At 43.4% G+C, this 14,203-nt stretch overlaps 1 protein-coding gene across 6 annotated transcripts in view; it reads left to right on the top strand.

Annotated features, from left to right (window-relative positions):
• ARFGEF3 (ARFGEF family member 3) overlaps window positions 1-14,203 on the top strand; it is a 146,368-nt gene that overhangs the window by 19,418 nt on the left and 112,747 nt on the right. For all 6 annotated transcript variants that reach the window (XM_070557324.1, XM_070557325.1, XM_070557326.1 and 3 more), the window contains exon 3: window positions 13,050-13,131. In XM_070557324.1, the coding sequence (XP_070413425.1) occupies window positions 13,050-13,131 (82 nt within the window). The remainder of the gene's footprint in view (window positions 1-13,049; window positions 13,132-14,203) is intronic.

Genomic DNA, 14,203 nt, shown 5'->3' on the forward strand with positions numbered 1-14,203 from the left:
TATTTTTAGGTTGTGAAGTGAGTATGTTCTTCCTGTAGAAAGTTCGGAAGCCTGGAAGGATGGTCATTGGCACACGTCGTGTTCCGTGAGCTCTCCCAGGCTCCTGGCGTCCCTCCTCTGTAGATGAGGGACCGAGGCCTCATCTTGCCTGAGCTTGCCCAGTAATAACGTGAAGTCTGAACTCTCGACGACTGGACGCAAAAGTCAGATAGCCCACAGATAATAAATCTTAATATTTGGTTTATTTTCTTCTGAGTGTATATAATGAATATTAGGTCATGTGGTATATAAGTATATAATGTTTTTTAACTTGCTACTTTCACTTAGTATTATACCAAAAAATTTTCCAACACCATTAAGAGTTCTTTAAAAACATTTTAAGGGCCATTAAAATTCCATCAAATTGATGTACCATAGGAAAAAAGTCATATTAATATTCCCCTCATTGTAGTTCTGATTCTGCCAGTTGGTCAGAAATTGGCGTAGAATCCTGGAGCCCTCCTCCTCCTTGGAGGTAGGCTCTTGGCTGTAAAGTTAGTGTGCATTGTGATACAGTGAGGCGGCTCACTTGCTCAGGAGAGGATTTCACAAGGACATTCGTTAGCTGTGGACTGTGAGCCAAGCAGGGTTAATGCATCCCCCCCAGGTATTTAACAATATTCCTAACCACCTGTGTAACCAGCCACTGTGTCCTGTGTCACGGGAGTGGAGGAGGCCCCAACCCTGCCAGGAGGGCTCTGGGAATGCTGGCAGCATCAAGCAGAGCGTGAAGGAGGGTGGCATTTGTCAAGATTCATGGCTGTGTCAGTAGAGAAGAGGTGAGTCAAAGGCACTGAGCATGTGTTTGATGAACCGTTGTTACCTTCAACAGTGCTATCTCCCGGCGTGAGAATAAGTTTTAAGATGCTGTCCTTGGCCTTTCCATGTGTTCACACTAGCCTGATGCTTAGCTTTTATATATTGGGCTAAATTTCACAATTTAATGCTGAAAGCTTTATTGTTGTAGGCAAAAAGTTGACGAAAGAGTGAAGGATGCAGATTTTTCTATTTTGGGGGACCTGTAGGCCTGAACATTTTACATCCAAGTGTGCTGTTCAGACAGAAACTGTTCTTGATTGTACTGAGAAAGCGGGGACTATCGCCCTGGCTTTCATGTGCTGAGTTGTTTTGGGGGAGAACCGAATACAGCAGGAAGGTTAAAGTTTTTGTGACTTGGGCTGCTTTCTAGGGATGCCTGTCGTGTTTCCCTGCCCCTCTTAGCTTCTGTTCCCTCCGGATGGAGAGGCAACATGTTGCTATGGAAAGAGCATAGGCTTTTGTGTCATGTAGTCCTTACATTCAAAGCTGAACCCATCCATTTACTGGCTCTGTCCGTGGTACGTGACTCTGGGAGCCTCTACCCCAGTCCTTGGGAGATTAAATGAGATAGCATGATCAGATTTCCTAGCCCACAGCCTCATGTGGTGGGTGGGCCCATCATTTCTCTTCCTTTCCACATCTCCTGCTCCAGGGCAGTGACCAGAGTGTCTAGTTTCCTGAGTTTGGACAGTAGGTGTAGCTTCTGATGAACCTAGTGCTCTATGGTAGTTAGGGGACATGGGACAAATTACCTACCGTCTCTGAGCCTGTTAGCTGTTGACGACCTGGAAGTAATTACACACTACATGGTGCTGTAAGTACCAGATTAAATGAGATGGCGTATGTACGCAAGTCACAGCACCTGGCACAGAGTGGGCACTCACTGACTGGCACATGGCGTCCTGAATCGACGGGTCTCTGAGCAACAGCATCCTCCTGCCATCTTCCTGAGTGTTGCTGCTTCTCCTGACTTCTCTGCTGCCGTCCCTTCTCTCCGCTGACTGGCTGGAGGGATTTTCCTGAGCTCTGTCCTTCTGTTTTGCATCTTGTACTTTTCCTTGAAAGTTTTGTCTACTTCCAAGGCTTCAGCTACCACTTTTAGATGGATAAACGTCTTAAGTTTTTCTTCAGCCACAGACCAGTACATCCAATTTTCTGTTAGTGCTTGGATGCCCAAAGGAAGCTTGAACTCAAAATATATAAAAATATGGTATTTTCCTTCCCACTTCCTTCTTCAAAATTGTCCTTCCTGTAGGTGCTCTCTGTTCCACCTCTGCGCTGTCTCGGGTTCTGTTCCTCTTTTCCACTCCTGAATACAGGCCTGACTGCACTGTGCTTTCCGCTCGAGGCCGTGCAGCAGAGTGCGGCCCCTTCTTCCAGGCTTTCCTGCCACCAGTAAATAATGATGACAACAAAACTGTGATAACAAGACAATGGCCACAGTGGGAAAAAACACAGTGGCAACAGTCATTTGTTGAGTGTGTGCAACATGCTAGGCACTGTCTTGCCACCCGAGTCCTGGGTGAGGGGGAGCTCTGCCCTGGGCCTGCACTTTAGAGGTCCTGTTCTTGTCCTCCCAGGGCGGAGGGGACATTCCTGCCCAGAGCCTTCCCAGCACCCTCAGCTCATGCTCTGGGTACTTGAGGCTTCAGACTTCCCCCTTAGACTGTGCTGAGCCTCCTTCCAGAAGCAGCACATGGGCCTTTTCTGCAGATTGTTCTTCAGAAGCAGATGGTGCCACAGGGGTGTGCATCTCGGCCAAGGGCTGGCCACGGGACTGTTATCAGACCACAGGCTGTGTGATCTGAGAGTGGCCTGCAGGCTGGGGTGTCCGGACCTGAGTTCCTGAACCCGGTGTGGAGGAGGACAGAGCCAAGGCTGAGAAGGGAGGGGGTTGAGCAGGGGCTGTGAGGAGTGCTGTAAATGTTAGGATAGCCCTGGGCACTTAGGAATCTTCCCAATGGAGATTCTTATCCAATTGGCGTGATGCTTCTCTGGGTAGGTTATGTCAGTTCCATCTTTCTAGATGAATAAAGTGAGAGTTGAAGAGGTTAAATGGCCAGTGCACAGTTTGTAATTGGCAGAGCCTGGATTTGGCAGTCCTCTGCGCCTAGGAGACTTCCACTGTCGGTCGTGTGCACTTTTAATAGGTTTCTGTAGGCAGTCCTGTGCACCTAGGAGACTTCTGTTGTCGGTGGTTGTGCCTTCATAGGCTTCTTCTGTTGCTCGTGTGTGGCTCAGCACAGCGCTTGTTCCCTTACTTGTGTTTCCCTTCTGTTGCCTCCCTTAGACTGCAGCTCCCTGTGCAGGGGACTGTCTCCTTCATTGTCGCATGCCTGCCATGTGGTACAGAGACTGGCCATAGAGGAGGCTGGATTAATATTTATTTTTTAAAAAAGATCTTTTTATTACTAAGAATCTTGTGTACTTCTCACAAATGGATTATTAGCTGTTTAGGAATGCTAATTTTAGTTCTGGCCGTTTGTTGGTCTGTTAATGGACTCGTTTTATAAGGCATTCTGACATCATAATTGGAAATTTCTGTTTCACAGAAAAATGTTACTTCACATTTAGTCCTACCATTTTGCTGTTATGGCATTTAATTGGTGAGAAGTCATTATAATAAATGGTATATGTGTATTATTTGTGAGTTTTGATAGCCCAGTGAGTTCTGAATAAAACATAAAGAAATTACAGTTTGTTTCAAAGTAATTAATTGGTTTGTTTTTTAAGTTATTTGCCTTTGGTTATATAGACTTTTCTGAAAGACATTTATGCCATAGAGTTGCTTTTTTTCGAGAGGTAGCTACATATTTTCATAAAATTATCAGCACATAATAAAGATTGTTAGAATATTGTCCAGTTAATTTTCTGTGCTTCCCTAAGATTTGAGTATTTGAGCTAGAAATCTTTTTTGTTGTGGTGCTATATTTCTACTTGCCTCTCCATGGCAGAGATTCGGGGCAGAGTCCTGCCTCCAGATTGCCAGTTGTGGTATTTTCATCATGAAAAAAAATCATTAAGTAGCAAAAAGCATGTGGTTCTGTGTTATAGGACAGGGCAGATAGGCCCTGCTTAGGCATATTTCATGCTGTTAGTGTATTCACAATATAAGTCCGAAAGCTTGATTGTAGGGAAACATGTCAGAAAAGCAAAATTAAATTAAGCATACTGATTTTAGATTGTTTATATGATTAAGGTAATTACATTTTAGGGTCATAAGCCTATTTTCAGTCAAAAAGGCTTCAGGAGAAGAAAGAATTCAGCAAGTGTTTGCAAAGTAGTGAGGAAAAGTTTAGAGGAAAGGAAAAGAGAGCCTGTTCCAGGAATACTCAGCCCAGTTTTCATAAAGTGGCATGGTGGTGCCTTGGTAGCAGAGATGAAGTAGGCACAGAGGAAGTTTAGGAAGGATTAGATCAAAGCCGTTACCAGAAACCCAGCCATTCAGCTTCCAGACCAAAATCTTTGAAGGAAAAGGGAGTGTGTGTTTATGCATGTGTAGGATAGAGCTAACTTCACGTTTCTCTATTTCTAAAGAGAATATATTTTATTCTTGGAAATTTTTTAAATGTGGAAACATATAAGTAATAAAACCAAATTTGTCCATGTTCCCAAAACTCAGAGATCCATTCTGGAATTGTTTTGAGGAATTTCTTTCCAATCTCTTTCCCCCCTCCCCTCACTCTGTGTGTGTATGTAATTTTTTATTCAAGGGTGAGACCATGGTCAGGCATGTGTTCTACATTGTATTCTCATTTTTTAAACCTTTGGCATAACATTTCAAAGCATATTCCAGTGTTAATGAAAACTTTCCAGAATACCTTTAATTATTGTGTATTATTTCATTCTAGAGATGTACCATGATTTATTCAACATTATTTACATTATAAATAAAACTGCAGAAGAATCTTTGCATCTAAAACTTTGCTACATCTATGATGATTTCTTTAGAAAATCCTAGGTCAAAGCATATTAATGTTTTTAAGCTTTTGTTATCTATTGACAAATTGTTTTTTATGAAAGTCTTAAAGAGCAAGAACCTTCCGTGGTGCCACAGGGGGTAGTTATATGAGGAATTGCGAAGTGTGTTGATGGAAGTGGGGGGCAGTGTACAGTGTTTCACACTGGAAAAGCGTAAAAGTCAACGTGTAAATGCTTGGCGTGAGAGAGAAAGTGAGGAAATGTAAGGATGGGTGGACAATGGACAGAAGAAAGGAGTTTCCTTATGAAAGGTCCTCACAGGCTTGCTGTGTGTAAAATGCTTACCCCAGTTCTTGGAACGTGGTTTGAGAGTGACACATGGTAACCATCAAGGAGCTCAGTGTCCAGTTGTTGCCCCATCTCTTTCCAGGAGTGAGTTTTCTTCTCTTCCCCTCATTTCTCTGGTGGGTAAATTCCCTCCTCACTGGGGGAATGTGAGGTGTAAGTGAGATCCTGTGCCTCAGCCCTTAGCCTGTGCCTGGCACACTGGACTTTCATGAGTGGCACTTCTCTGACTTCCCACCACTCTGTCATCAGTTAGGAATCCTTCAGGTGAAAGAGACAGACATTCCGTCCAATGAAAGAAGCCAGTATGTTGTGTCCAGCACAGAGTGTGGTGTCCAATGGGATGAGAAGGCTACTTGCTTTGGTCTTTATACTGGACTTGCTCATCTTACAGGCTCAGCCAATCTTCAGTGGGCCTTGATGTTAACATTTCTCTGGCATTTTCCTCTTTTTTTGATTAAGACAAGGTGAAATTACACGTGTTCCCACCTTGGACAGGAATGATGTGTGTTTTCCTCTGTTCTGTACTCAGTGCCAAGGCAATGTTGCGAACATAATAGATGCCAGTAGTTGTAGAAAAAATGAATTCCAGAACAGCCTACCTTGTGATTAATATGTGCTTCATGTCTCTTTTTTCTCTAGAAATAAAAAATTTTAGTGTTTTCTCCCTGATTACGTAGAATTTATATCTTATGGCAGAAGTATTAATATTGATAAACCTAGATTACAAGTGAAAATACCAAGCCATAATCCATCCTTAATTTTTTTCAAAGATAAGTTCTGGGGTTGTAATGAACAGCATGGTGACTATAGTTAACACACTGATTGTATATTTGAAAGTTGCTAGGAGAGTGAATCTTAAAAGTCCTCATCTCAAGAAAAAAGAAGTTGTGACTATGTGAGATGATAGTAACTAAACTCATTGTGGCCATAATTCCACAATACATACATGTATTGAATCATTGTCTTGTACGTCTTAAACTTATACCATGGTACATGTCAATCATATCTCAATAAAACTGGGAAAAAAATTTCAAAATGAATAAACATTTACTCTCCCTTATAAATTGTCTTCTTGACCGATGGTGTTTTATAGGTTTTAAACATTGCAAGAATATTAGATGAAAACTTTAAAATGAAAAAGATAAACCCATTGTCCTATCACGATACTGTAACAAAATGTTTTTGTATTTATGTTGCTTTCTGTTCTTTTGCGGCTTACTTTTTAAATTAGACATATCAGATAGCAAAGATAAAATCTAGATCGTATTTAAAATTTTTCAGATGATAGGCAAGCCTCCTTAATTGCCTACAGTTGTCCTTTCATTAGAAAAACAAATCTGTTAGCATAGTGAGGCCCATAATGTCAGGGAAGCTTTTCTTATGGACAAGAACAGCAGGTATCATGGCTGTAAAGAATACATGAATTGTTGATGTAAATACCAGGAAGAAATGGGAGAATATTTAATATTTTGTCTGAATACAAGCAAATTCACTTACTATTTTTGAGCTGAACGACAGAAGGAAACACAATGATGTTATTTTTGTGAGGAGCTAATGGCTTTGTACCTGAAGAAGTATTTTCTTCAGATTATGCAAGTATACTCTAGAGTTATTATGTAAAAATGGATACAAATAGGAATTATAAAAAGAGAAAAACTCCCCCATGCCACTCCTTGGAAATAGCCATTGTCAGCATTCAGCCCGCCCTTTTTAGGTAGCACCCTGCCTGGTGTTCATCACTGTGTACCCCTTTGTACTGTTTGGATCTTTTAATGTATGTGTGTGCCTTGTATAATGAAGTGACAGATAATAGAAATTTACATCTTGAGAGAAAATATGAGCATAACCACATTATATTATTTAGGATTATTTTTAACAGATTGAATCATAAAAAATTGCTGATATGCGACTCTTTCCGACCTACAAAGATGACAGTTTCATACGCTCAACTTAATCATTGCAACAGGCTAGCTAAGAAATCTTGAAGGCCTGCAGGAGAAAAGGGATTTTGTGTTTTCACGCTGTATCCCTCGGGGCTAAAACAGTTTCTGAAGGATGAATCCAATCTTTGTTATGAAATATAAAAGGAAGGGATTGATACTGATAAAAATAATTTCATTGAAATAGAAATGAAAATAGAAATAAAATGGAAACACTTCAGCTGCACTGCAGAGGAAATCAATTAAGGAAGCAGTTCAGTTCCGATTGGCTCAGTGGGATCGGCTCTGGCAAAACTTAGTGAATGAAAATCTGTCCGTGTTGATACCAACTGTGTAAAGCATCAGTATTCATAAACATGCATGACAACATCCTGAGTGTCACAACAAGGGGTGACAAACCTCTCTACTCAAATTAGGAAAGGTTCTGACTACTGGGAAAAGTGATGGCCGTAGCTTGAACCCAGCAGCTGGCTCCAAAGCCACATTTTTTCCACTCATTCAGTCTGCCTGTAGGTTCTCATAACCACGTGCCAACTGTCAAATATAAGCATTGCTCATGAACAGCTGTCACCCACTAGTTGCCCTGAGGAACTCAAGTGTGGGTTTGGATATTTTAACCATTTTCCTAAATTGTCCTTTCCCTTTTGCTATGTTAAGGAGATGCAATCACCAACCACCCTGAACCAGACCAGGCCTCCCTGCAAGAGCTGTGCCTACGACCTTTGCCTCATTTTTAATGCTGAGATCTCTCCAGGAGGAGCTTAGGCCTTGTTACCATCACCTGCAGTGTGTGTGGAATCACATTTTCCAACTGAGGCTGTGCAAGAGGACTCCCACCTCTCCCTTCTGAATATTCATTCCCCATCCCAAATAAATGTCCCTGCTTCCCTCTGTTCGGGGACGCATGACTCTGGAAATGATTCCTCATGGTCTCCTATTTGCCGCAAATACACTTTACTTTGTGAGACAACTGCTTCTGGTGTAGAGTCTGATTTAACTCCCCAGGAGGGAACCCACTTTGGGTTCAATAACACAGCCACTCAAAATAAGATAATTTTCATTCCTTGTTTGATGTCTGTCCTGCCTCTTCTTACCTGGTAGACATTTGATTGCTGTTTTAAGCAGTGTGCCACAGGCCGTGGTCGGCAGAGGCTGTCTGTGGGCACAGGCGTCCTCGTGGAGGCCTGAGAATGTAGGATTGAAGGCTGATGGTCTGGGTTTAAATCACAGCTCTGTCATTTACAAACATGGGTGTTAGACAGGTGAATTAATCTCTCTTAGTTGGTTTTGTTGATAATTAAATCCCTGCTTTCAAAAGTTACAATTAAGTAAGGTAGTAAGTACACACGTCTGTAGTGTGGTACTTGGCACATACAGGCCAGTGATTTACAACCAGAGCCCTGGTTATTATGTGATGGAATCCAGACAGTCATTGAATAAATGGCTTGGATTGTAGAATCCTAGAACTGCAGAGTGTAAGCAGACCTTAGAAATCTGAAGTATCTTTGTGCCCCTTCCTGTGCAGGGCATCAAAGAGGAATCAGCCTAACATCCAGGTTTTACTTGAGCTCCTGCTGAAAAGTAATTTTTGGTAAATCCTACCTCTTCCCCTATTTGCCTGTTTTCATTTCCCTTTGTCCGTTGTTATCTGCCAGCCCAATAAGGCTGGTTTGTGAACTGTGACAGTGCTGTTAAGGAAACAGGCTCCGTCTCCTTGCCGTGAACAGACACACTGTCACGGATGTTTTCCTCATGCAGATTCGGCTCTGCTAATTCTTCTTTAAGAAGTGATGGCGTGTCAGGACCTGAAACCTGGGGCCACTGCCTTTATTTAATTAGGCAAGAGTGAATTTGCACATGCCTGTGCATAAAAAATAATTGCTTAATGTAATTGAATGTTGGGTTTTCGTATGCCCTTTTCCCAATGAGGCAGCATCTAGAAAGATCAAAAAGTGATTTATTCCAATACAGGATGTGCAAAGGGGACTGAGTGTGTGCCACGTGCATCTTCATTATAAATGTTAGTCTGAGACCCAATTAAAACCTGTTATTCTCCCTTATTAAAATCACTTTTAAAAAACTTCAGGCAGCAGGGTTTTTATGATATCACAGAGCAAGCAGCAAAATTGGTTGTGCCCGTGAGCTTCATTCATTTCCCACGTGTTTATTTCCCATCAGAGTCAGGATCTGAGGCTTGTGACACTAACCTAGGGGGCTGCTGGGTCTGAGGGGATGAGAGGCCTGGACCCTGAGGAGAGTTAGTGATCCTCCACACACACACACACACACACACACACACACACACACGGAAGCTACCTCTGCCCCAGGGCTCTGTGTCACCTCACTTCAGAGCCCATCCTGGTGGAACCCTAAGTGAGCCAGGGAACATGGCCCTCTTCTCTGATGCAGGCTCTTTCCCCTGAGGGCAGGGGCTCTTAGCTTGGGATCCATGTGGCTTTGGTGTTTGATGGGGGGTGGCGGGGGGGGGGGGGGGGGATTCTGTGATTCCCATCAAGTGATTCACGCACTCCCCTAGGAAGAGGGTCTTTTGCCAGATTTTTTGTGTTCATGATCTAAGAAAGGTTAAGAAACAGATCTATTCTACCTTTGCTCTGATCTTTTGAGACCAGATTGTTGGAAGGAATTTGATCCTGGGAATCAGATGGATTTGGGTTTGAATTGTCTCCAGTGGATTTTAGCTGTGTGGCCTTGGCAGGCTGTGAAACCTCTCTGGACCCCCATTTTCTCAAATGTAAAACAAGGGTAAGAATGCTAATTTAAGGTTGAAGTGACAGGTAGACTAAACAGGGAAATAATAAGTACTAACTTTCTTTTTTTCTCTTTCATCCTGTGAACAAAATGAAACCAGTGTCTGTCCTGTCTTTTCCTTGCTGGATCTTCCTAAGCACCCATTGTGGGGCCCTGAACACAGTAGGTCCTCAAATGTTGGCTGAATGGATGGTTGGATGGATGCATGGGATGCCTTGTCTGGGGCCCAGATGAAACCTCTCAGTCTGCTTCCTCAAAGCACTTATTTTGTGAGAAGTTCTTGGTGCTGCAGCTGGCTTTGCTAAGGGCTGACCACCTCCCAGGACGGTTAGCCTGGGACCTGTGCACAGTCTTTCTGGATATTGTGACAAGATTAGGTCTGCTTATCCTGTGCTGAAAATTGTGGGCTGTGCTGGGCCTTTGTCGGCATCAGGGCTGGGCAAACTCAGCCTGTGGGCCAAATCTGGCCTGTTGCCTGTTTGTGTAAATAAAGTTTTATTGGAACATAGCCATGCTTGTTGATTTACATATTGTCTGACTGCTTTTGTGCTACGGCAGAGTTTAGTAGTTAGGACAAAGACCATATGGATTGCAAAGCCTAAAATATTTATCATCTGCCTCTTTTTTTTTTTTTAAAGATTGGCACCTGAGCTAACAACTGTTGCCAATCTTTTTTTTTTTCCTGCTTTATCTCTCCAAATCCCCCCAGCACATAGTTGTATATCTTAGTTGCAGGTCCTTCTAGTTATGGCATGTGGGATGCCGCCTCAACGTGGCCTGACGAGCGGTGCCACGTCCGCACCCAGGATCTGAACCAGCGAAACCCTGGGCCGCCGCAGCGGAGCACGCGAACTTAACCACTTGGCCACGGGGCCAGCCCTATCCTCTGCCTCTTATGGAAAAAATTTGCCTACTCCTGATATGTATTATCTGTACTCCTTACTGTAACCCTGTATGATTGGCCTCAAGATGCCCTTTGTGTGGCTTGGGAAGCTAAGACTCGACAGAGCTCAGTGTCTCGGTGGTGATTGCACAGCTTACAGATGGTTGGGGTTTGAGTCCAGGTCTATGGGATTCCACAGCCCATGTTCTTTCCACTGGATGCTGACACCTTTCAGCTTGAGCAAAACCTGGCTGAACCGATGACGTCTTCCAGTCCTGTCTGGTGGCCATCACCAGCACAGGGAGCAGTTCAGTGATATCCCCTGGAATTGTGGCACACCCTGGCGGTCCTGGCATTTGTCCATAGCCTGGCTCAGTCTGTAGGATAAGTCATGTGAATGTGTAAGTCAGGGAGTGAGTGGAATGAGGATTTCAAGGGCTGGCTGCAGATGGCAGTAATGTGGTATGCAGCTGTTTATGCAGACATCATGCTGCCTCCCAGGGCTCAGCAGGGTTGGCATTTCCAGGGCGTCCTTGTTGCTGCTGAACATGCCATCCACTCTGCGTGGTTCCCCTGGGGAGTCATGGGTAATACTTGTGTGTTTTCAGCATGCTAGCCACTCCGCAGAGACTTCTCCTGCTCCAGGCTGCAGGACCATGAGAGTTGCAGACCTCCACATGTGCTCACTGGTACTGTGCCCTCATTGGCAGATCTGGCTCCAAAGTCTAGATGCACATCTTTCCCAGCAAATTAGTCCCGATGCAACTTTGATGTTTCAAGGGTTTACAGGTGAAGTTCTGTGATTCTTCTGTTAATACTCCCTCTGCCCATTATTCCCACTTCTCATTGGACTTCCACCCTTCCAGTTAATGTTCCCATGCTTATAAACTGCTTATGATTAAGCGAAAGAAACAAAATTGGAAAAACCAGCTATTTCTGCTTTAATTGACTGCATAGCATTGTTTGCCTTGTTACTGTGACAAGCTGACAATGATACAGCAACAAAATTGTAGCCACCCAACTGGAAGTAACACCCTTGGGTAATTTATCCATCTGTCAAAGGATGGATCTAATGAAAATGGCTGTAGTGTAATCGCTTGTCATATCGAAGTGGATATTGTAACTTTGGGTAGTGAGAGGAGACATGGGAAGGATTAGGAAGGCAAGTGTCCTTTCTGATAGAGTGCGTTCTTGTTCTGTCTCTGTGGCTGGCAGCAGGGAGTGTCTTTGACTCTTCCGTTGTGCCATGGAGCTGCGGGTGGAGAATTCCATGGAGGAGCAGCAGAGCTGCAGGTGGGCAGCAAGGAGCCAGCCCTGTGATTAACTTTCTGTCTTCTTGTCGACGGCAGCAACCCTTCTTTCTCATAAGACGGAATCCTGTAGTCTTACCCTGTGGCTTTCACACTCTCTAAAGTCAATGACTCTTTCAGTTCATGCTGAAAATATAAAACAGGTAAAAATGAGGCTGCTCTGGGTTCAGTGGGGGTGGAGTAACCTGCAGAAATTAAGCAGCATTTCGTTTGTTGTGCCAGTGGGGTTCCATAGGGAAGTCATGGTTTGATTAAACTTGTGGGTCTCTTGTTTAATTATTTAGAGGAAAAGCTTCTAACAGAAAGAGATGTTTTCCTTTGTAGCCCTTTTGGTTTCTCCCTAACATGTTTTAGCGCTCAGTAACTCTCTGGATTTTTTTGTCTCTCCCATGACAGCAGGTCCTTCTCATTGGTCAAAGCTACTGAAGGTTCATTTGTATTTCTGTTTTGGAAGTGTGTTTGTTAAGAACCCATCACAAAGTCCAGATATACCTCTTACTGGAGACTAAAGACCAAGTTTAAAAATTATAAGTGATTATTGAACACTTTGAGTTGCAGAGAAATTGACAAGTCGATAGCATTTCAGCTATCGACTGAAAGCTGACTGATGAGGCTGCGTCATGGTGGGATAGAGGTACGAGCAAGGCGTCAAGACCTAGATACGTGGTACTTCCTAGAGTCCTTCACCCCACGTGCACGGGGCACAGGCAATTCTGTTAATTTGGGAAGGAGCGAGGCATACTCATGGTCTGGGGGTCCCCCCGTGTGATAATTAGTGCAGTTATTTGAGAGACCTTGTGTGCCCTCCCTGTAGCCATACTGAGAAGACCAGCTACTGACATGCCCTCATTTCTGCCCAGCTTTTTTGCTGTGTTTTTTAAGTCAATGTGCATTTTCATGACTGGTTATAGCCTTTGTGTGTGTGTTTGGCAGAATTGGGGGGTGGGTGCACATAAGCTTGTGTCACTTGAGAGCCAGCTCTGCTGAGCTCCCGCCATCCCCTTATTTCTGTGTTTCCAGGGAGAAGTGCCTGCTGCCTTTCCAGCTGGCTTTGGAATCCAGGAATGCAAAGCTGGCCCAGCACGCCTTGGCAGGGATACAGGTACGGCTGTCACTGAGTGCGCGGGAGGCAGAAATCGACAGGCCACAGGCACGGGGTCTGCTGGACAAGGGATGATTCACATCCTGAGTGGGAGGGTGCAAGATTTCATCACACTATCAGAATGACGTACGATTTAAAACTTATGAATTGTTTATTTATGGAATTTTCTATTTAATATATTCAGAACATGGTTGACTGCAGGTAACTGAAACCGTGGATAAGGGGGAACTGCTGTAACTTTTAAGAGTTAATATATGTGAAAGAGTGAGAAAATTCCACCTCTTTTTCCTCCAGTGGATTGGAATTAGATAATATATGTATTAATATGCAATAGCATTAGAAATTTTTTAACACTGTCAATATCATTAAAAACTCTTTGCCTTTCTCCACAGTAATTGGGCCAAACATAAAAATGCATGGAAGTTGATTTTGAGCTGCCACTGTGTTCCTTTTTCTCTAGTATTGTATATATTTTCCATTAGTTACTTTTTTTTAACCTCAAACACTCTAAGTTACAGTACCCTGTTTCCCAGAGCCCACTCAATCACGGTGACTTCAGTGACTGGCGGGCAGGGCATCTCCTCTTACCATCCCTCGTTGCCCCCCACTAGTTTTAGGTGCTTTTTGAAGGCTTCCCAATCTTTATCACTTTAAGTAAATCAGGTTTGTATATAAACTTTAAGTCTGGGCTGCCCTGCAAGCACTATGTGATAGTGAAAAATTGCTTTGGGGAGACTATAGACAAAATTTCAGGGAGTCCTAAGAAGGGTTTGAAATACTTGTTTTCCGCATCTGCAGTGGCCTTGAGCTAAAGGATGGATGAATCAGAATTCCAAAAGTTCTTCACATCTGCAGCTCTATACTGAATTGGACAAGGACAAATTTACCAGGTCTCAAAACCAGCTGCCCCAGGACAGATGCAGGAGGACAGCTTAAGTGCGGCCCTTGTGAATGAGAGTTAGGGGTTTCAGGGCGAGTCAGCACAGAAGGTGCTGTGACTTACAACTAAGCCCATTTGGTCTGAGAATGTGGTTAAAGTTATGCACAACTATTTTTTTGTTTTTAGGTAATA

Source organism: Equus przewalskii, chromosome 9 (assembly GCF_037783145.1).
Source record: "Equus przewalskii isolate Varuska chromosome 9, EquPr2, whole genome shotgun sequence".
In the NCBI taxonomy this organism is placed as follows: Eukaryota; Metazoa; Chordata; class Mammalia; order Perissodactyla; family Equidae; genus Equus; species Equus przewalskii.